Source organism: Melanotaenia boesemani, chromosome 9 (genome assembly GCF_017639745.1).
Source record: "Melanotaenia boesemani isolate fMelBoe1 chromosome 9, fMelBoe1.pri, whole genome shotgun sequence".
Lineage (NCBI taxonomy): Eukaryota > Metazoa > Chordata > Actinopteri > Atheriniformes > Melanotaeniidae > Melanotaenia > Melanotaenia boesemani.
In genome coordinates, this window is record NC_055690.1 from 21,107,147 (window position 1) to 21,129,829 (window position 22,683).

Here is a 22,683-nt window from a genome sequence, read left to right on the forward strand (position 1 = left end):
TCTTCAAGACTTTTCAGTCCTTGAAACATGGACAGAGAACCTACAGGACAAGGGAGTGGATGGCCAGTCCCAGATGGGCAGTAATGGCCAGATGGACAAAGATGGCTTCTGGTGGAGTTCCACTGAGAAAATAGAGAAAACAAGAACAATCGACAATACAAAAATGCATGATTTGTGTCAGTGAAATATGAAAGCATGAAAAAAATACTTAATCTGTGTAATAATAGGCTTCATAGTATCACACGTGATGAAGATGTTTAGCTGTATTTCCACAATAATCTTAAATTATTGTTGGTTAAAGTTGGTTCATGAAGTTTCAAACTATAATAGAGGACATGACGACACCTGCTAGTTTTTGCTCTTTAGCAATCTATCAAATTGCATTTTTTTCTTGTGGACATATTTAACATTTGGCAGTGAAATTAGAGTAGATGCAAGGCTAAAGGGTCAATTTAAATACTAGTAAGAATACTTCATTGAGGACAAAAGCTGACTGGTCCCACAGAGGCATTAGTAAACAGGAACAACACCTGACTCCCAGTTGAGTTTGGGCTACTTGACCCTTCAGGGCAGGAATATCCTGCCTGACAAAGACCTGTGGGCTGTGACAAACCAGACTGAGCACAGAACATTCCTGCAGTAAGAAAACAACAGATAAAAGCCAAAATCACAAAGAGTTGCAATACACTTGCTAGGATTCATACAACTGATATCGACTATGAGCATTTTCCATACCAGCAGGACAGAGCTGACAGGCATCGAGACTAGAGGCTCCGAGTTGGCTTTGCATAGTGCCAGCAGGACAAGGAAACTCCAATCTGTGAATCAGACCTGCAGGACAGTAGTGTCCAACAGGACACAATGCAGGCTGGACAGTACCCTCACCTGAAAAACACCAAGAAAAAAAAATATAAAAATAACATATATGATATTAAATAAAAAAGCAAATTAATTTAAGAGCATTATTTTTATAAATTTGGAAAGACTAATATCTCCGAAGGTGAGGTATATTAAAAAATTTACTCTGTAATATTATGCCAGTTTGATTAACTGAGTTAAACAGAGCTGCATTCTCAGTTTACTTTCTCTTGTAAAAAAAAAGAAAAGAAAACACTTGTAAATTGATCAATATTTGGTGAATGGCTCACCAAGGATTGCATCCTTTTGTCTGTCTTCACTTAACAGAAACAATAGCAACAATGAAATTATTAGTCTAACTACTAATATCAATTATCAAATTATATCCTTCCTAATTCTTTAAATTCTTCATAAGGTGACTGTTACTGTTGCTGCAGATAACTCAAAGACAATTCATTATTTGCACCTTGACAATAAAATCCTGGAACACAGGTGGTGCAGTTGTCTTGATGAATGTTGCCCAGTTCAGAGCTAAATGTTCCTGCAGGACAAGGTAAAGGGACCGGTGTTCCACTGGGGCAAAAGAAACCAGCTGGACAGAGAGCCTGATCTGCTTTGCTGGAGCCCCAGTCACAAAAAAACCCTGCCTGGCAATCTCCTAAAACAAAAGAAGGTTAAAGTAAATATATTTCCATGCAGAGATTCATGAAGGAAACGTAATTAATTTAATGTTAAAAGAAAGTTCAAAATGAATTGAAATCAGCAGATATTTGTCATTTGTTTTTGTCAATAACAAATCCAATGAAAATGCATTAACTCTTCATTAAGTACTAAGAAAACTCTTGAACGAATGCATATGTTAACCTTTTAGTTAACATTTTTCAACATAAATTTAGTGCAAATTTCAAAAAGAATTTGTAAGAATACAACACAGCATGTGGATTCTCATCAGCTTTCCATTAGGAAAGACATAATAATAATGTTCTACCAGTACTTTCTTCTATGTTTTCTATTCAGGCCAGATAATCCTCCGTATTGTTTTTTTTTTTTTTTCAAATTTCCCAGCTGGAAGTAGCAAATTTCAGTTTTCCATTTGTCACTGATTGCAACAATATCCAAGAACCAATCTACAATAAATTTACAACACACAAACACACACACAAAAAACAACAAAAAAAAAAACATGTCCATATTAGCAACATATCTTAAGCCCATGGCTTATGAGGTCAGTAAGTGACAGAAGTATTAATTGGTGATTTTGGAATGGCATATTAGCCACCTGTTGCGTAACGTATGAAGTCATTATGTGTTCTAGCAACCTGGAACCTTACATTAGACTGCTTAAAAGAGGAATCATGCCAACTGTTTGTAGCCATACCACATATGAATGTATTTTCAGAACTTTGCCCAGTGGTATAAACAATTTCTACATGGCTTTGGTTATACGGACTGCTAGAATCAACTCGCTTCTGGTTTATGGAAGTGTGTTAATAAGATTCAATATGTCTGTAAGGACATTAAAGACATTGTAATTTCCCTCTGGGATAAATAAAATTTTATGTCTTTCATTAAATGTACCTGCTTTAAGCCCTTGCTGGCAGAAAACCCCAGAGGGACACAGAGATCCAGTTATGTTGTCAGTTGGATTTGGCACCTTTGCACCAATCAGACAAAGAAATCCAGCAGCACACCATCCTGAGGGCTCAGCCAAACCTTCAGACCCACAGAATTGACCTGCTGGACACAGCAAGCACTGACCTGCAACAAAGAAGTTGATGGTCTTTACTTCTGGTCAACATGCATTAGAAATATTTACATTCTCATAAGAGTATTGATGTTCAAAGAGAAACAGCAGAATAAAAATATTAAAAAATTAAAATGTAAACAGTTCAATTTGATTGTTTTACTTTGTGTTCATTTGAGTAGCAAATATTAATTTAAACAAGTGTGCTGACTAAATTCTTCATTAATATTTGACAAGACCAACCTGTTTTCTTTTGTTTTTGATTTTTCTTTTACATTTTTTTATGAAGCCTTACACCACCATTCTCCCCATATAAAAAATAGCCAAGAGTATTTGAACATTGCCTTTGGTCCCCATATTTAGGAAGGTTAGTTTTTATACCTGTGGTGGTCAGACCCTGGCTGGGGTTGTAAGTGCCTTTGGGACAAGGTACAGGCTGACTGTCCGCACTCTCCCCGGGACATATATACCCCGCAGGGCAGGGCACAGGGCTGGACACTCCTATGGAAGTCCCCCTGGTGGGACTGGGACTCAGAGACTGACAATGGTACCCAGGAGGACAAAGATTACATTCTTTTTGTCCTGGCAATTCCTGAAACCAGCCTGGCAAAAACATAAGAGCTGTGATAATATTCTCTTTGAGGTGGGGAAATGTGTACAGTACAAATAAACACTTTTAGACTTTGGTAGACATAGTTCTAGTTTACCAAGAGGGCATGGTTTGCAGTCATCTTTGCCTTTTCCACCCGCTTCATTTTGGTAAAAGCCAGCTGGACAAGGTGAGGGAACACTGCTGCCCTCTGAACAGTAATGGCCAGCTGGACAAACACCCCCAGATACACCTGAGACTGGAGTAGCAGACTGAGATCCGTCAAGACAGTAGAAACCTGGTAGTTGAGACATTTTATTAAAATGTTTGAAAGTATTCTTATTTATATCAAATAAGATTAGGCACCACAGCTGAACTATACGTATCATTTTACCTGGCAGGCAGGGTCCAGAAACTGCACTGAGACCAGACTCTGAACAGTAAAAGCCCGGGGTGCAGCTCTGACACTGAAAATCATCTACAAGCCCACTCTGTTCACTGTCAAAACAGAGTATTAATTTTTTTCTGTTTTATTAAATAAAAAACACAGCACTACCTTTAATACATTCACATATATTTTATAACAATAAAAGTATAGATAGATGACCAGTATGAGAATAAAAAGTTTAGATTTTAATAAAAAAAAAATCCTAGTAGCTACATATAAACATAACTTTTAAACATCATGCGCTTTAAAGCTGCAATGTCAGGATGGTTTACATGATAATTAAGACATGTGAGGGGTGTAATTTCAAAGATTAAAAAGTACAAAGAAAAATTATTGGTTATGCACCCGAAAGTTCCTTTTGGGCACGGTTTCGGTACAGAAGTTCCTTCAGGGCAAAAGAACCCAGGAGGACATAGGAACCCCGTCATATAGTCTGATGGCGAAGGTACAGAGGCTCCTCCAACACAAACAAATCCTGCAGCACACAGCCCACTGGGAAAACTCCTCCCTATAAGCGAACATCATTTAATCGTTTTTTATAGTACCAATAGATCAGATCTATACAGTGATTATTTTAAGCAACAGATTTAAAGATAACTTGTTCACAGTGTGTTCTGCAAATTGTCAGAGGATCTATTGTACCTGTTCCTTTACAGTACATGCCAGGGTCACACGGGGTGCACTGTAATTCCTCAGCTAGTCCTGACATGTTTCCATAGGTCCCTATTGGACAGGGATGTGGATTTCCTGATCCTCTGGGGCAGTAAAATCCTTTCTCACAAGAAAGTGGAAGGCTTGTTCCTAATGTGTAGATGCAAAGTTCAAAAAGAAAGATTTTCTGTTCATAGAAAACTTGATGAATAAAGGGAGATTATGCTCATGTTCCCGTTACTAAAAGATTAGTCATCCAGCAGTTTATGCACCAATCAGCTTTACCTTGAACATGACAATAGAAACCGGCAGGGCATATCTCACAGCTCCCTTGGCCTTGTCTGAACTGGTAGCTACCGGGAAAGCAGAGTGTCTGTCTGAAACTGCCCTGAAACAACAAATAAATGTATTTTATAAGACTTTATACCTTTGTTAATAGCATCTACTGTATTATCAAACTATAAGAGCAGAGACAGACATGGCAGTTGGAGAAGACCAAGCATACAGTAATGCACTTGTAACAGAGAAACAACCACAGCTGAGAAGGACAACTTTTGTGAGGATATATCTTATACAAAATTCACAAGCGATGACTGACAATAGCTTGAAGACTAACGCTGAATGGCTGACCTTCTCACAGTAATGTCCCACTGAGCAGACATGTTGTTGTGGTCTTTCAGAAATCTGTCCTTCAGGACAGTAGAAGCCTTCTGCACAGTGGCCACTTGGCTCAGCGATCCCTCTTTTGTGGCAGAAGTGACCTGGAGGGCAAGGCTGGCAAGCCTCAGTTGTTGCTCCACCCAGGGAACCTGGTTGATGACACACAACAGACATATCAAATAGAAAATAATTCATAACTCCATTAAAAATGGGATTTTATGTTGTTCTACACATCCTTACATACGCAGCATTTGTTGACTGAGAATAAATCCCAGAATCACTTTATAAGCTGAAATAATTAAACCATTACAGTTGATAACAATGTTATTTGAATACAAACTACAAAGTACCTGCTCCCTCATCAGTTTCTAATACATGGCCATACAATAGAGCTACAGCACATTTTAATAGGATTCTAGTTGCCCGCCGCGAGACAAGAATACAATTACACGGTTAGACCATTTTATGGCAACAATTATTCATAAGCACCCATGGGGAGAAAGAAATGCTTCAACAGAAGTTTTTATACTTTCTCACGTCATCAAAAACTGACAGCAGTTCACGAGGGTTCATCAGTGGGACAAACTGACAATTTGTGCTGCAAAGCGGATTGGATAATATTTATCTCAGTTCCGTATTGTGTCTGATTAGCCATTTCTCATTATTTCAGACCCAGAAAGGGCAACGGATTACTGGCTTATCCTAAAACTGTTTCTTTTTTTTCTTTTCTTTTTTTTTTTTTAAGTGTGAAGTTTTCTTTTAAGATTATTTTTGTTTATGAAAACTATATTAAATGTATTTTATTTATCTAGAGTAATATTAGAAATAAGATATACGGCTCACTTTTTATAGTTCCAAGAGGGCAGGGAAGAGGAAGTGGAGTCCCAAGAGGGCAGTAGTATCCAATAGGGCAATGGTGGACATAAGGGTCTGCGGAGCCTCGAGGACAGTGATACCCTGCTGCACAGGGTCCTGATGGAGCATCTAGGCCAGTGTGGTTACAGTAAAAACCTGCCTCACAGGGGTGAGGATAAGCAGAGCCCAAAGGACAATAGAAACCTGAAAAATATCCACATAGAATCATTCAACTGCAGCCAGAAAAAAAGGCAAATCATGAGGATTATCTTTCTTATGTGTGCACCCCCTTCTGAGATAGACCTTTCTTTCAGTCACTGAACTTTTTCTTTTTTTTTATCATCCTATAAATTATCTTTGACATTTCAGAGGAACTAAACATTTATCTGCAAGAATTAAAATCCACCTTTTATGGTCTGATATCAGCAGCTACTTCAATGCTTCTTTCATGAATGTCACCAGCCATCTACAGTTCTTTTTGAAAAGGAAAGTCCACTTTAGCATTCAGGCTTTCAGGTTTTCAAAAGGTGGACTTCAAGAGTGGGGTGCATCTGATGGAGGAAGCTCATTTGCATAAGCCTGAACATTTTGTGCTGCTTTAATTCAGTTACTGTACAGTGAAGAAAAATTTAAAGCAAATTGTTCATTTTTGTATTTTTCAAATTTAGTTTTTAAGACAATTCATTTAAGAACTTTAAATTTATCTTAAGAAGTCATACGTTACAGCGATCAGACTAACCATGTCATGTGCAGGAGAGTTAACATGTGTGCCTGAGATCATGAGCAAAGTATTACATTAAATGCACAAGTTCGCTGTCAGGGGTTACCCACCCCTAGGGCATACATCTCCTTGGTAGGTGGAGCAGGAATAATGTGGACTCTTGAGACGTGATGCAGAGTGATTCACATAATAATCTGAATCTGCCCATGGCACCGTCACCACCTTGATCCAGCTAGCATCACTGCCTGTAACAGAACGTGGCAGAAAAAGCCCAAAAAAAAGCAAGGTTGATACTTTTGTGTAACAAACAAGAAACCAAAGAAGACCCTGTATTCTCTTTCTACAGGCTGAATATTCATTTTATCAAGTAAGCTATTTTTACAATTAAGACTGGAAGGCAATGGTTACTTACAGAACACTTAATGAGGCATTTATAAAATACATGGGACATTCTGCAGCCTGGTAAAACGATTTGAAGAAACCTGCCTTTTTGAATGAATAATTTTTTGGTGTCATTTGAAACTCAAGAAACCCATATTTCACCTGAATTAACAGAGTAATTGGAGCAGGAAAGATTGTGCTTCCAGAAGGTGGCATCTGTCATCATAGTAGAAAGCTCCAGTATTTTGAGAAGACAGCTGAACAAAGATGAGTTGGCTTGAGGTGTAGGACTGTCAGCACCTCCAGAACAGAAGAAGCCTGCATAACACAGACCTCACAAACAGAAGGATTGAAACCATGAAATTAAAACTTAATACATATTCTTTGCTGTCCGATAAGTCATCAGTTAAGATTTAGTAGTGTATTTTTAATCAATTAACAATATTACTTGGTAAGCAGGAAAAAAAATCACCTATGTAGGTGGCAGACCAGTGAGCCAGGCTAACATGAGGAGTCCAGTTCCCTAACCTACATTTAACTGAGGTGTACAGCTGAAATTTGACATTTTGTGCTTTGGCCCTCTATTTGCATATTGTAATCCCCTACCTGAGGTCTGTGAAGCTCCAGGATTAAGGCAGTATTTCCCTGGAGGACAAGGGCGGCATTGAGAGAGAGAGAAAGCTCCAGGCTCTGGGAGGAAACTACCAACAGGACATGGTTTGGGTGACCCACTACCTTCAGGACAGAAGTGACCCATGGGACAAATATCACCGTAAGGTTGAGAGACAGGGGAAGGCTCGGTGGACTCCAGGGAACAAAAATGTCCTGTGGTGGACAGTGTGGTTAGAAAATTCACTGAGGATACTGAAACCTTTGCAGCGCATGATAAGTGCACATAGTTGTTTAGGGGCTACTTCGACTTAATATAGATGAAAAGACAAGAAGAAGTTCAAGTTCAGCTCTCTGACTTGCTGAATATGGAATGTCAAACCTGGACTGCAGGGTCCAGACGGATCTGTCAGAGCAGTGCTGTTACAAAAGAAGCCAGAGGGGCAGGGAGAGCAGTCATTCAGTGACATCCTGCCAGCTAATGGATTGACATGGCCCGCTGGACATGGGGACGGCACAGACGAACCCTCCACACAGTAGAAACCTGAAAAAAGAGGCAAGTTTAGCCCAATAACAGATTTCAGATCAATTTTGTTTCTTTGTGTTGTAGTTCACAAATATGTGTGAGCAGGCAATTTACCTGGTGGGCAACTATCACAGGTGGATTGTCCAGGTATAGATTGGGAAGTGCCTGGGCTACAGATGATTGGTTCAACACTACCAGCTGGGCATGCATGGCCAGGTGGACACTGACATCCTGTTAAACAAACCTGTCATTTGCTGCTGCATTGTTTAAATGAAAATGAGAATAATGTGCATAGATGAACAAAACACTAACTTACTATGTCCCCTTTAAATACATTAACATGGCAGTAACATATAAAAGTAGGCCTGTCTGGTGTATTTAACCGTGCCCAGTGTGGCACCATGGAAACAGTGCAATGATGAGAACATTGGCTCTAAGCAATATTCTTTCTCCATAACAATCCAGTGGGAGACGAGGCGAGGAAAGAGCATGCTCCACAGCAGGTGCCCTGTGTCTGACAACCAGTCTATTTATAGGTTCTCGATCATTTCATACACAAATTAGCAAAACATCTTTCCAATAATGGGTGAAAAGAAGGTGTGGCTGCTCTTGTGTTTGTAACAAATTAACACATCAATTACTGAACAAAAAGTATAAAATAACATTTAAAAGAAATGAAAATACCTTATACAGTATGATTATTAGAAATGTTAGCTATCGTACTAGACTTACTGTACATGAACAGAAACTATAATAAAAAGAAAGAATCAGTGAAATGAAAGTACCACTGAGGTTTACTGTGCTAACCCCTAATGATGTGTACTGTACCTGTCTGATGTCCAGACACTGATCCTGTTGGACAGAACCACCCTGAAGGACAAAGGAGGGCCACAGCAACCTGAGCCCACAATGGGCAGTACGAACCTGGGTAACACGCTTCACAGTCAGACTCAGACTCTGCTGTCGTCCTTCCCAAGAAGGTGCCTAAATAAATAAATAAAGAAGATTAAATAAATAAATAAAGAAGACAATTTACCATATATATATATATATATATATATATATATATATATATATATTTTTTTTTTTTTTTTTTTTTTTTTTTTACCTGGAGGACAGGGACTTGGCTTTACACTCCCTTTAGGGCAATAATGGCCTGCAGGGCACACATCACCATGGAAATGACCCAGGTTAGAATCAGCAGCAAATGGGGCTGGAGATGCCTTATCTCCTGTAACTGAGACAATAAAACTTTATTGGATGTCATTACTCAACAGGTTAGTGAGTGAACTTAAAGGCCAAAGCCATTCTCTGAAAATTTCAGAAGGAAAAATGTTAAGACAAATCAGCAGGGATTGGAGAGATTTTTATTAAGACCTCGAGAGCTCTGCCAAGATAAAGGCCATGAGAATGTTAAATAAAACTAAAGGCACAGTCATGGAAAATTCTGCATAGCAAAGTATTTTTTATGCTTACATCAGATGACCTTAGCTTTTTTCATTTAAAAACACAATTATTTAAATAACCTATTGTGCATGCATGTCACCATGCATTTATTAACACTGCGTAAAGGGCAAGAAAAATTTCGTTACCTGTGACATTTCCCGAAGGTGTGGCAGTTCTGGATCCTTCTTTGCAGTAGAAGCCAGGGCTGCAGGGCCCAGATGGGGAGGAGAGTCCAGCCTTACCACAGAAGTAGCCAGGCAAACAGGATTGACATGCCTCTATAGAAACTGCCCCTGATTAGATTTAAAAAGTATACATTTGATTTAAATTAATAAATGAAATGTGGTCAAAGTGACTGCAAATTAAAGTATTTCCACTTTGATAACCACAAAAACTATAATTGCAGGTTAGTATATTATGTTGCTTATGCTATACTTTATCCATAGATTGTTGAAAGTTTTGTGTCACCATCTAAAGAGCTGAAGGTTCCTGGAGGGCAAGGAATCATATAGTTGGTACCCTTTGGACAGTAAGACCCTGCAGAACAGCGTCCCCCTGTTGGGCCCTCCTCTGGCTGGGCGGAAATAGAACCCTGGATACAGAGGTAACTAGGACACAGATAATGAGGACAGCAATAACTGGGAGGCGTACATGGCAGAATGATACACAAAAGAGACTAAATTAAGCAGAAAAGGGAGAATATCTTCTAAAGTCTATCGTATTGCCTTTGTTTACCCAGAAGAGCAGACCCCAGTGGGAGCAGCCAGTCCAGGGGAATTGCAGTATCTCCCAGTGGGGCAGAGCTCACACGCCGACTTATTGGACAACCCCATCTGCCTGCTGAAAGTGCCAGCTGGGCAAGGAAATGCTACACCAGTCTGCGTTCCTGTAGATAAATATGTAAAATATCTACAGATGGTCCAGGGCTAAACATCACATAACAATTTGCGAAGACCATGTCTATCTCAATTATGCTCTGTAATGGCCATTTGCATAATCAAAAAGCTATTTAGCATCGCATAACACTTGTCTGAGAGTGCACTAAAAAAAGTGCATCAGAGCATTTTCTATACAACAATCTCGCTGAGCCTGGCTGCGGTATCACTTCTATTGCATCTGCTTATTTATGATAACCTGATCTGATAACAAAGTACTTTTTTTTCATAAATAAAGTAACATTTGGGCTACAGACGCCTACCTGGTGGACAATAATGTCCTTCAGGACACAGTATGGGAGTGTGTGTCCCAGACACATGCCCAGTGTCAGCTACCATCGAGCCAGCACAGAAAAATCCTGCTGGACATTCAACACATTCTGCCTGTAGCGGAGTAAATAATGAACAGAAATAGTTTTAGACAGTAGAGATACTGTCAACAAACATTAACACTGTTTAAGAGAAGACGATTAAAAAAAAAAACAGTGTATGATGTATGGTAGTGACTAAAAAAAAAGAATATATCTTTTGCTCGCAGGAAAGTCATAACCTCAAAATGAGCAAATGAAACAACTTTACAAACATTAAAACCCTATCTTTAGTAGGTCATACGCTTTAGGCAATAGGTATTTCCTCTTAGAATAACAAACTATGTTTATCAGTAGCACAGCCATGGTAGGTTATGTTAATTGAATTATACAAGAGGATGACAGTGCATTTTGAAACTCTAAGACATCTCAGCAACTATGTATTCTCATCCTCCTCACCTGTCCAGGTGAATTCTGGTAGGTCCCAGGTAAGCAGGGTACCTGTCTATCAGATCCAGGTGGGCACTTGTTTCCAGGTGAGCAGCCAACTGAGCCCTGCTGGCTGCTGTTCTCTTTGCCTGGACAGTAAGAACCAGCTGGACAGATATGAGAAGGGAAAGAGAGCCCTCTGCTGACACACAGGAAGCCTATAGAACAAAGAACACTGTTAATTACTCTTAGACACAATGCAAAGGGTTCAATGCCAAATGAATCAAGTTGTGCATTTTTCAACAATAATACATGCAACATGTGCTAAACTAGTTTAGACCTGGAGGACAAGGCAGGCAGTCAGAGATATGACTGTTTCTGGTTTTGTTGCTGTAGTATCCTATGGGACAGGGGCTTGGTGCTGAGGAGCCCTGAATACAGTAATGCCCTTTAGGACATCTGTCCCCTGTCAACCCTCCATCTTTTGGTGTGGGTGACATGGCTCCAGAGAGGCAGTAGTACCCTTCACTACACAGACCTGATGCCACACCGTTGCCCGGAGATGCACAGAAGAAGCCTGATTTGACATGGAAAAAGAAGTGATATTGATTCGAACTAATAATTAACCCTGAAAATGCACAGCCAAAGAGAAATGAAGAACAAGCCCTGTGGGTTGTGTGAATCCAAGCTGACATATAGTATACAAACAGTTAAATCTGCTGTTTTTGATGACATTTTATAACATGCTCATTTAAGTGGATTTATTTTATTAACAGAGTGTGTAATAACCATCAAAATCATTCACATGAACCCTGGGTCAGCTGCTAAACCTTAGGGACACTAATAGTCATTAGCACTAAATGATGTGTGACCTGGAGGGCATGGCAAGCAGTCTTGAAGTTTTGTCATCTGAGTGTGAGGATTGAATGATCCAGCTGGACATGGGTACTGGTGTTTGGACCAGGTCCTAGACGGGCAGTAATGACCCACAGGACACTCAAAACTCTCTGAAAGAGAGCCATTCCTTCTGCCAGGGCAATAAAATCTGTCCAGGCAAAAACAAGGATGGAATAATTTAATTCTAGGCTGCTGCAGAAGCATTGAAGCTTGAATATGCTCATGTATGCAGGACACATTTGCAAGCAAAGATGAAATAAGTGAAGTATGTAAATATCAAAAGCATGCACCGAATATATACATGTATGGTTACACAAATTCCATCATAGTACATATGTGGATATGCATTTCTGTTTACAATTCCAAGTGACTGTGTGTTGCTGATAAGCAAGTTTACCCCTGGGGACAGTCACTGCAGCTAGCTTGGCCATCTTCTGTGCTGATGGTTCCCAAAGGACAGTGCTGAGGACCCACGGAGCCCTCTGAACAGTAATAACCTGCTTGAGCAAAAACAATAGGCATGAAAGCAAAGCACATACACAAAGACACACACACAATCCATGAGAAACAAAGTTCGATTTCCAGTCTCAGCAGAGCAGCTTCCTCTGTTTATCCCTATTAGCTTAAAATTGTGTTTTGTTTACCAGTTTACAAGGCTTGCTTGAGCTTATGTAAATTAAAAATGTAATTATGTGTTCATAAATTCCCTTTTGTATTGTATTACCAACAATGCCATGAAAATATGGCATTCTGCTGCCATTTCCTTCCCTAACAACTACTTGATTCAATTATCCCCATGTTTTCCTCATTAGTGTCTTAGTGACTTTCGTTTAGACAATTTTCTCTCACTCCTTTCTTCTTTCTTTATTTTGAATTTTTAAATGTCTGTAGATCACCTTTTGGGCATGGTCCTCCACGGCTGTCTTGTAAAGGAGGATCTGGACGATCTGCTCCGTCCAGACAGAAGAAACCTTCCTGGCATGTTCCTGAAGGTGCTGAGAGCCCTGCAGTATGGCAATAGTAACCTGGGGGACACGGCTGACAATCCTCCTGAGAGGAACAAAAGAGCAAGAGGAAGAGAAAGTAATGCTAAAAGAAAACAAAAAGGGGACATTGTTGAAACATTGGCCCAGAGCTAGATATCGATTAGCTGTCACAATGAAAGACAGAGCAAACAGAAGTTACAGTATATAATGTAAAAGGCTTTTGTGCATCATCACATGATAGATGTCTATTGTTCAATTAAAAATGAAATAAGATAAGTCACCAATTGGAAGATGTGACACAAAATAGAATATGATGTCATAAATACAGTACATGTGAAACATGAATGTGCATTCATCCAAACATTTAACATAGAACAGTTTGATTCTACAGAAGTCAGCTTTAATTATTTAAGGGTAAGAATTCCAATCAGTTCTGGTGTGATCTCAGCTGCAGAGAGTTCAATGTCAGTCAATGTCAGAGAGACAGGTAAGTGTAATACTGAGTGAATGTGACCTTGGAGACTAATTTGTGGATGTTAGAAAACGTTCCACGGGGACATGGCAGAGGATGGACCGTGGCCTGGGGGCAGTAATGGCCGGCGGGACAAGGGCCTCCGTCTCCTGCTGACAGACAGCTCAGTCAAAACACGGCTGCCTTTTGTCAATCATCTTAAACTAAGAGCACTGACAGACGGCCACTTTCTCATTAACACAAGGAATTGCATTTTCTTGTATATTAGCAAAACAAAATCTGGCTTTGCAAGAACATACTGCGCTCCATTTAATAATTGAGCAAATTTTGAATCTGTGGCTTGTAAAGATGTTTGTTTACCTGCAGCCTGTGAGAGAGGCTGTGGAGAGATGTTTCCATGTGAACAGTAATATCCTTCTTGGCAAGATCCAGTGACAGCTGTGCCATTTGTGGAAGAGCAGTAATGACCTCCATCACACTGCCTACACTGGGAAATAGACCAATAGCCGGGGTCGGGACCGTAAGTTCCCTCTGGACAGCTTTTCAAGTCAAATCCAGTTCCCTTGGGACAGTAAAAGCCTGCAGACAGCAAGATAAATACCAATAAATATACAAATGTGAAAGAAGGATATTTTAAATTCTTGGATAATCGGATCAGATTTTTTTTTTTTTTTAGATAAAATTCCATCTCTGTTTTCAGTAACTATCTGATTATAGTTTTATTAAAATAGCCTTCAGCTGATTGTTTTTTACACTTGTTTTTGGGATACACCTTCACTGATAAACCACAAACCTGCAGGGCAGAGGTACAGCGAGCCTGATACACAAAACCAGCCTGGTATACAAAGCTCACAATGAGTAGCATGTGTGACAGCCACATATGTCCCTGGATCACATGGGATGGGTTGAACTGTTCCCTCTGGGCAGTAGTGGCCCTCGGGGCAAGGTCCCCCTGTAATTCCATCAGTAGGGCTAGATGTGACAGCTCCCTCTAAACAGTAATATCTGCATAAAAAACATGTAAGCAATAAAACAATGTGACATTAGGATAACTGGGCTTTTCAGTGAGTTAGTCCTAAAAGTTACAAAACAATTAACTGATGCCTACTTTATAGATTCTTTATTAAATTTATACTCATTATTTATTATTTATAAATTCATTGCGATTCCACTGTAGAATGTGCTGCGAGGTGGCAGCAAACTGTAGACAACCGAAGCTGTCATGATTTTTTTCAGTGGACTTTTTCTTAAAGACAATTATCTTGAAGTTAATTTTTTCAAGAATATTTTCTCCTGCTGGTCCAGAGGCTGTGCTGCTCAAGTGATTTCTCTATGTACTTTGGACTTTCAATACATATGATGAGTTTACATGGCAACGGAATGTAACAGAAGAGTTGTTTACCAGCAATTCCACCTACAAAGGGAAGTGGAATTGCAGTGCTTTTTAACTACAGTTGGTGCCATCCTGACATGTCACTGTAAAGGAGAAGCTCTGTACAAGGGACACTAAACTGTTAGCCACGAGTTTTTGTCTAAATTATGTACCCAGAGTTTACTTGTGTAATTCTGGTAACATTTTTATCATACCTGGTAGCACTGCAGACAGCCTGTGAAGTCATCCCCTCTGTTGTCGCTAGGCTACAAACAGTAACCTAACACATTCATTGTGATCTCTGGAGACTTTAACAATGTCTCCCTCTCTGCAACATTACAACATTACAACTATTTGTCAGCTTGTCCACCCCTGAAAATAAGATGCTGGACTTGTTTTATTCAAATGTTAAAAATTCTAACTTGCCTCTAACCTGATCAGACCACCTCCACCTACAAGCCCATCTTTCAACAGTAACCGGTCATCACACAGACTATTAAAACCTGGTCTAATAAAGATAAAGATGATATGGTGATGTGAGGCCACAGACTGGAATGTCTTCTGTGAACCACATGGGGATGGCATCAATGCTATGACTGAATGTGTAACATATCAACTTTATGTGGACAGCATTATCCTAACAAAAACAATGAGATGCTTCCCCAATAACAAACCCTGAATCACCAGTGACCTGAAAAAACATCAAAATAAAAAGCCTACAGGGAGGGAGAAAGGAAGTTATTGAAGATAAGAGGACTATAGGAAAGATAGAAAACCAGCTCCACACAAACAATGTATGGCATATGTAGTCAGGAAAGAAAAAGACCACTGGCTTCAAGTTAAAGGGGGATCAGACTAACGAAAGTCTGGACAGAGCTAATGAGCTGAGCATGTTCTTCTTAGTTAGGCTTAGTTCACCCCCTGCCTCCAACCCAACAGACGACCATCCACGAGCCCACATTTTTCCTGTCACACCTCCACTCTGTCACCTTGCAGCTGAGTCATGGACCTTAACACAGCCTCATCTCCCTCCACATCAGAACATACTGAGACCTCCTCTATCCATCTAAACCAAATTACTACAAACTAGTTGCCCCAACATCTCACATCATGAAAGTCCTTATGAAAGTTATTGACTCACCTCAATAAGTAAGCAAACATCTTTCAGGACCCATTACAGTTTGCATATCTACCTGCTTCAGGGAGCCCACTCTCATTTGGACCAATTAGTCGACACTTGGAGGATCACGTTTTTTGATTTCTTAAATGCTTTTAATAAAATTAAGCTCCTTCATTGGGTGAGAAGCTCCATAAATTCCAGGTGGATATCTCCACCAACACCTTGATTTATGACTGCCTAACAAACACCACAGTTTGTGAAATTGAAAGGTTGTGTCTGAGATGGTGGTCAGCAGCGCTGGAGCACCACAAGGGACTGTACTCTCGCCATTTCTCTTCACACTGTAAACCTCAGACTTCCATACAACTCTGATTCCTATCTTCTGCAGAAATACTCTGATGACTCTGCAACCGTGGGGTGTATCAGTGATGAACAAGAAGCTGAGTACAGAGAACTGGTCAGTCAATTTATGAGATGGTGCAGCAACACCTCATCTTAAACACAAAAAAAGAAAAGAGATAATTGTTGATTCAGGAGAAACAGGAGTAAACAAAACACTGTGAAAACTGGGAAAAGAGGTGGAGGTGGTGGATGAACACAAGTACCTTGGAGTTCAGCTAGACAACAGACTGGACTAGATATGCAACACAAAAGGACATGCAGACTCTACTTCTTCAGGAAGCTGAGATCATTTAATGTCTGCACCAGGATGTTGCATATTTTCTATAAGTCTGTTGTGAAAAGTGCAGTTAGCTTTGTAGCATCTGCTGGGACAGCAGCATCAGAACCAGTGACTTTGTATAGTATATAAATTCATCAGAAAGGTTGGCTCTGCGCTGTGAATAACTCTGGAGCTGATTGTCCAGAAAATAATGCTGCACAAGCTGCTGAACATAGCGGATGATACTGGAGATCATTCCTGCCAACAGCCATTTCCCTCCGGAACAAAGAAATAGCATCTAATTGACTATTATTGTTGTTTTTGTTTAAAAAAAAAAAAAAAAAAAAAAAAGAAAGAAAAAACTACCACAAAATTTTAAATTCCACCTTTAATTTAATTTAATTTAATTTAATTTAATTTAATTTAATTTAATTTAATTTAATTTAATTTAATTTAATTTATTAGAGGCTGGAGTACCCTTTACTACAGAATCCGTTGGGTTTAGTGAGGCCCGCTGAGTCACAGTAAAATCCTCCAGGACAGAGTTTACAGTCTTCCTGGCTATGCAAGCCTGAGCTGTTTGACCAGCTTCCTTCAGGGCATGTTTCAGGAGTTGTGGTGCCTGCAAAGATAACACAAGTCTAAATTCACATTTCAGCTCTGATAAACAAGCACATGCTAAACCTATTCAATGAATATTACAATTATGCAGTCATTGAGTTTGGTAAAATGATACACTGCAGCAATGTTTTACACACTGTAATCACAGTTAAAGTGCAAGTAAACAAGTGAGACATGTTTTATAAAGCAACCTATGTTGGGTGCAACAACTGAGTAACTCACAACAAGGCAGTTTGCCCTTCAGCAGTATTTCTAAGGGAAGGGTCAGACAAGTAAAAGAGAGTAAGTGTGTAAATTAATTCAAAGACAAATTTATAAAAGTTACAAGATAAATCTTGTCGGAACCTCCTGTAGGCCTCTAAATGGAAATTAGCATGAATAAAATCATAATGGAGCAGAATGTTACACAGCCTCACACAGTATAAATTTGGTTAAATTAGCCTAAAGCAAGCTTAATCAGTATGACATTGCAGTGATCTAACAGTGCAGTTCTCTTGCAACTAGATACTTTTCAATCAACAGTAAAGCAACCCTGACGAAGCTGCTGGTGGCAGCTTAGTAAGGATGGACAAGCAGGTAACCTGAGGAGCAGAAGTGACCAGGCGGACACAGGGAACCCGAGAGTCCATCCAAAGGGCTGGGAGATGATGCTCCCATTCTGCACAAATAGCCAGCATGGCATGGTCCTGTTGGAGAAATATCATCACAATATATTTCCATCATGCAGTCATCTATTCTTGAGGCATATATAGCCCTTCAGTCTATGGCCAAATTAGCTTTTAATATCAGTGTTATTAAAAGGAATAAATATGTCAAAATTCTGATTAAATACAGTGAACCCCCAAATTATCTGCAAGAGAGTTCAGTTATCAGAATGATTTGCAGCTTGAAGTCTTATTTACATTTTTAAAACTAACAAGTGTAAAGAGAAGAGATTACTGTCTTAGCTTACCTGCTGGCTCTGACAGTCCAGTAGAAGGGCAGTAACGTCCAGCAGCACATGGAACGCAGTCTGCTGGGCTGTCTGAGCGCTCTTTTGGGTTGAAGGAACCTATGGGGCAGGGGTGTTGGTTTGGCCAAGCTGTACCTGCAGGACAGTAATGTCCTTTAGGACAGGGTTTCAGCAAGGAGGCATTGGCTGGACCCAGTCTCATATCACAGTAGTGCCCTTGAAAAGGAAAAATGCTTATTCTTAAAGTTGCATTACTAGTTATAAAATAAACTAAAGACAAGATGGTGAAAACGCAACACCTATTGGATGGAAAAAAAACATACAAAGAGCAGTGTAATAAATTCATAAAAATACATAAAAAACACTTTGAGAGCTTTTTTAATTATATCCTGACAGAAATGGTAAAAGGTTGGATATCAGTGTTTAATAAATAGGGAAATATGTGTTTAAAGAAGGAGGATAATAGAGTTATAAGCCTTCTAACCTGCCTCACAGATAGTGCAGGATGCCTGTTTTTCCCTATCCTGGTATGTTCCTGATGGACAGGGCTCTGGAGCTGAGCTACCTTCAGAGCAGAAGTGACCAGAAGGACATGACAGAGCTGTGGCTACACTTTGACCAGGAGGACACCAATATCCTGTGAAGGTGCACAGAATATAGTGTAACAGGTAAGAGCTTTAAAAAACAATGAGGGGTGTCAAACACTCATGACAGACATGAGCACAAATGACCTCTGAAACAGTATATGGACTGACCTTGGTTGCAGGGTCCAGTTGGAGTCGTGAGACCTGCTTCTCTGCAGTAGAAACCTGCAGTACAAGGTTGACAGCCTGCCTCATTAGTCAAACCAAAGACTGGGGAGAAAGTACCAGCTGGACACAACTCTGGCTCTCCTGAGCCCTCAGCTGCAGACAAACAGGTGAGGAAGGCCATCAGTTACTCTTCATCCATTTCTTTTTAATACCAAATGTCAACACAAAGTCATTGTAGAGAGCAGTGCTGTTTAAATCAAGATACATTTACTTACAATCTATGTATCGCACCCTACACAGTTCAGTACTCTATTTTTAGCCTAACACAAATAGAAAAACAACTGATTCACATCTGTACAGACAAGTTATTTAAGGTGTTTAATCCACCTGAGTCACAGGTGTTTGCAGTCTTTAGTTAAATTATTTATGCATGTCTTTGGACCATGGAAAACACTTTTCTAGCCATTCAAAATAGTTGCCCTTGGAATTAAAAATAAGATTAGCCTTTACAGATATCTGTACTGCAGAAGTTAATAAAAAAAAAAAAAAAAACAGTTTATAAAACAAATTTTCCAGTGTACCAATAGATAAGGTTAGGTTATCTTATTAAGAACAAAAACAAAGAATAAGACTATTCTTCTTCAGCATTGGTGGTGCACCATTACGTTTTTTTTGTTTTTGTTATTTTTTTTCCTTTTATATGCCTTCTTAAAACTAGAAAAAAAAAGCAATATACCAAGTATTAGCAGATGTAATGTTCTTGTTTATTTCACCAAACACTTTACTATAGGACTTTCAATAGGCTTAAAGAGAAAGTCAGTTGAAACAACCATTTTCGGGCAAGGTGGGCTCACCACAGTATGTGCCAGGCGGACAGATGTTCCCCATTTCTCCATCAGTTGGTCTGGCTTTTGTGGTCCCCCCAGTACAGTAGTATCCAGGGTAGCAGGGACCCACTGGCAAAGCTAAACCTTTTGGGCAATATAAGCACATTTTTTTTTTAGGATTTTATATACTTAAACATGCTCAGACTGACATAACCTCCAGCAGAATTATATAAGCACTGTTGAAAGCCTGGAATGATATTGCCCTATTTTTTTACATTTCTGGTCTTGCAAGTTTGCTTCTATAAATAAATAAAGATAAAATAAAAAATATCAAATTGAACATGATTTTTTTTTTTTTATTTATAGGACCTTTTTGAATTTGATGGGAACAACACATTTAAAAAAAAAAGGTTGCAACAAAAGATTGAAAATATGCACAATGTTAAAGAAAAGTCCCTTAACAATAACAATGTTAATTAATTACAGGCAAATAATATAAAAAAAATAAAAGTGTTGGATAAAAAAGAACATCCTTGCATCAGATACTGAATAATTCATTGCATAGCTAAACAGTTCAATGATTTAAGAATGACATGCAAATAAATTAGACCCAGAAATGACACCATATCCTCTAGGTGCAACCTCCTCTTAGATGAGGTTGAGTAGAAAATCACTCTAAATCAGAAATTATAATTCTCTTTGAAAATCAAACTTCATCCTCCAGGCAAAAGAGATGAGGAGCCAACTGATTTCCTATCAGGACACAGTTCAAAAACCAGCATTCATTATGGTAGGACGGTGCATTCATGCACATGGCTTGGTAATCTGCCATATACCTAAAGGCATAATTGACTCTAAACAAATTACACAGGGTTTGGAGCAACATATGCTACCATCCAGACAATGTGTTAGTCATAGAAGGGCCTTGTTAAGTCAGGAAGATGATTTAAAATCACAACTGAAGCACATTACAGCAGCATAACTCTGTAGTGAAGGGTTTAATGTGCAGCCTTATAAAACCACTGGGTGTCACACAGGAGCACCAGAATCTTAACCATAAAACGAAGTGAGGGAAACCTGTAGTGAAACCTCACACATAGATTCATAATTCATAATTCATAGATACAGCTCTATATGTCATCAATAATAAGTCTGATGTTCAGTTGTAGAAAAGTTATAACCAAGCCATGTAGAAAAGCTACAACTTTATTATTTTTTTTAACCACCAAATAATACTAGTAAGTAGGCTGCGCAACTAGGCACATGCAGCCATGAAGGTACATGAGTCTGCTCTGAACACTGTATTGAAAACATTTGTACAACGTCAGAACTTCTCACAGGAAATCCCTGTCTGCTGCTAAATCAAGGTTTTTTCACTCTATATCCTTCAAGTTTACAAATTTAAAGATAGTGAATTGCAGTCAAGACCCAATAAAAAAAATTGGAAAATTATATATCCAACCCTTTTTTTCTTGCACTACTCTTGAGTAACATGTGAAATAAACAAGCTCCCTTTTAAAAATATGTTGCTAGCATCAACATCAAAATGAGTGCCCCGTACACTTCCTCATTACTTAAAGTAAGATGCCATTTGAAATGCTTGGAATGTCATTCACTCTGAAATATGCTCTATTTCTCAGGGAATGTTCATATATAATAAGCCATATTTTACAGAGACCTCTGTCCAAAACCCCATTGTTTGGTATATTGTATACGTATGTGGATGTACCTAGCACAAAGTGCCTGGCTGTTACTTTTGTTTTTCTTTATTTTCCAATATACTCCAAGTATATTCCAAGTATATTGCAATATACTTAATAAAATTTAAGTGAAAAACTCAAAATGAGTATATAGTTTCCATCTAGAAGAGCATCACAACTTTTTGGGAAACGTCCATCCATCCATCCATCCATCCATCCATCCATCCATCCATCCATCCATTCATCCATCCATCTTTCCATCCATCCATCCATCCATCTTTCCATCTTATAAACCATATTACTCATGAACAAGTACTAGACTACAACAACTTTTTGTGTTATTATGTTGATGGTGAACTGTCAGAGTTGCATGCATGATATTGTATGCTATCAGTATCTCAATACCTGAGATGTTACAAAAAGTTCCTGGTGGACAAGGTATGGGCTCTGAGCTGCCACGTGGACAGTAAAAGCCCACTTGGCACCGCCCCCCTGTGGAGGTAGCTGGACATAAACAGTTGGCATTCGTGTAATTGTCAAGGTCAAAAGGCTGAGAGTTCCATGCTGCTGACACACAAAACCAGCCTGTGAGGAACAAGTGCAAGACACAAAACACATGATTACTTTCTTAGCACAGATAAAAACAAGATAATGAATATTCTAGGGAGAAAGCCATACAAAGGTGAAACAGATGAGTCAATGCTGAAGACAAAAACTACCTAATAAACCAGGTAGGCGTGCTTCTTATTTCAGCATGAGACTTGTGAGCCATGCTCTTTTGCATCTGTGTACATAAATAGATTATGTAGGGAGTATTATTTAAAAGTTGTGATGTTTTATGTTTAATGTGAACTCTTTGTTCCCTTATCTAAATTCTTCCAGACAGCGTTGGACTGGTTTGTAAGTCCCTGGAGCCAAAGTGTCTGGCACAAAGGACAAAGTCCTGACACCGGGGAACTATCCTGTGTGACTGTGATTGCAAGTTTGGTAGAAATTAACAAAGACACTTTTTCTGACCTGCCTTGCATTTTCCAGACACTTTGGTCAGCCGTTCTTTCTCACAGTAGTGCCCTGGAGGGCAAGGCAGGCAGCTGTCCAGACTCTGAGTCATAGGCTCTGGGTTGTAGTAACCACGAGGGCAGGGAAACTGGGTGGCATGCTTA

General features: G+C 39.3%; 1 protein-coding gene across 1 annotated transcript; it reads right to left on the bottom strand.

The window, feature by feature from the left end:
• Positions 1–3: 3 nt before the first annotated feature.
• Positions 4–7,986, bottom strand: LOC121645522 (neurogenic locus notch homolog protein 4-like). The gene is made up of 18 exons (XM_041994013.1): positions 7,899–7,986; positions 7,514–7,732; positions 7,070–7,225; positions 6,637–6,771; positions 5,794–6,009; positions 4,921–5,099; positions 4,576–4,678; positions 4,282–4,440; positions 3,985–4,147; positions 3,586–3,689; positions 3,310–3,489; positions 2,984–3,205; positions 2,437–2,616; positions 1,325–1,516; positions 736–885; positions 531–634; positions 45–122; positions 4–9 (listed from the first exon to the last, which is right to left on the bottom strand). The coding sequence occupies exons 1-18, from the start codon at positions 7,984–7,986 to the stop codon at positions 4–6; spliced, it is 2,634 nt and encodes an 877-aa protein (XP_041849947.1).
• Between the last annotated feature and the right edge of the window lie 14,697 nt (positions 7,987–22,683).

What these genes read in the sequence shown, in the direction of transcription:
- LOC121645522 (XM_041994013.1), bottom strand. Translation starts at nt 7,986, where the DNA reads ATGTCACTGAATGACTGCTCTCCCTGCCCCTCTGGCTTCTTTTGTAAC. An exon ending in AGGAGATGTATGCCCTAGGG is followed by an intron (nt 6,010 to 6,636) that starts GTGGGTAACCCC and finishes GATATTTTTCAG; the next exon opens with GTTTCTATTGTCCTTTGGGC. An exon ending in CATGTACTGTAAAGGAACAG is followed by an intron (nt 4,148 to 4,281) that starts GTACAATAGATC and finishes GTTCGCTTATAG; the next exon opens with GGAGGAGTTTTCCCAGTGGG.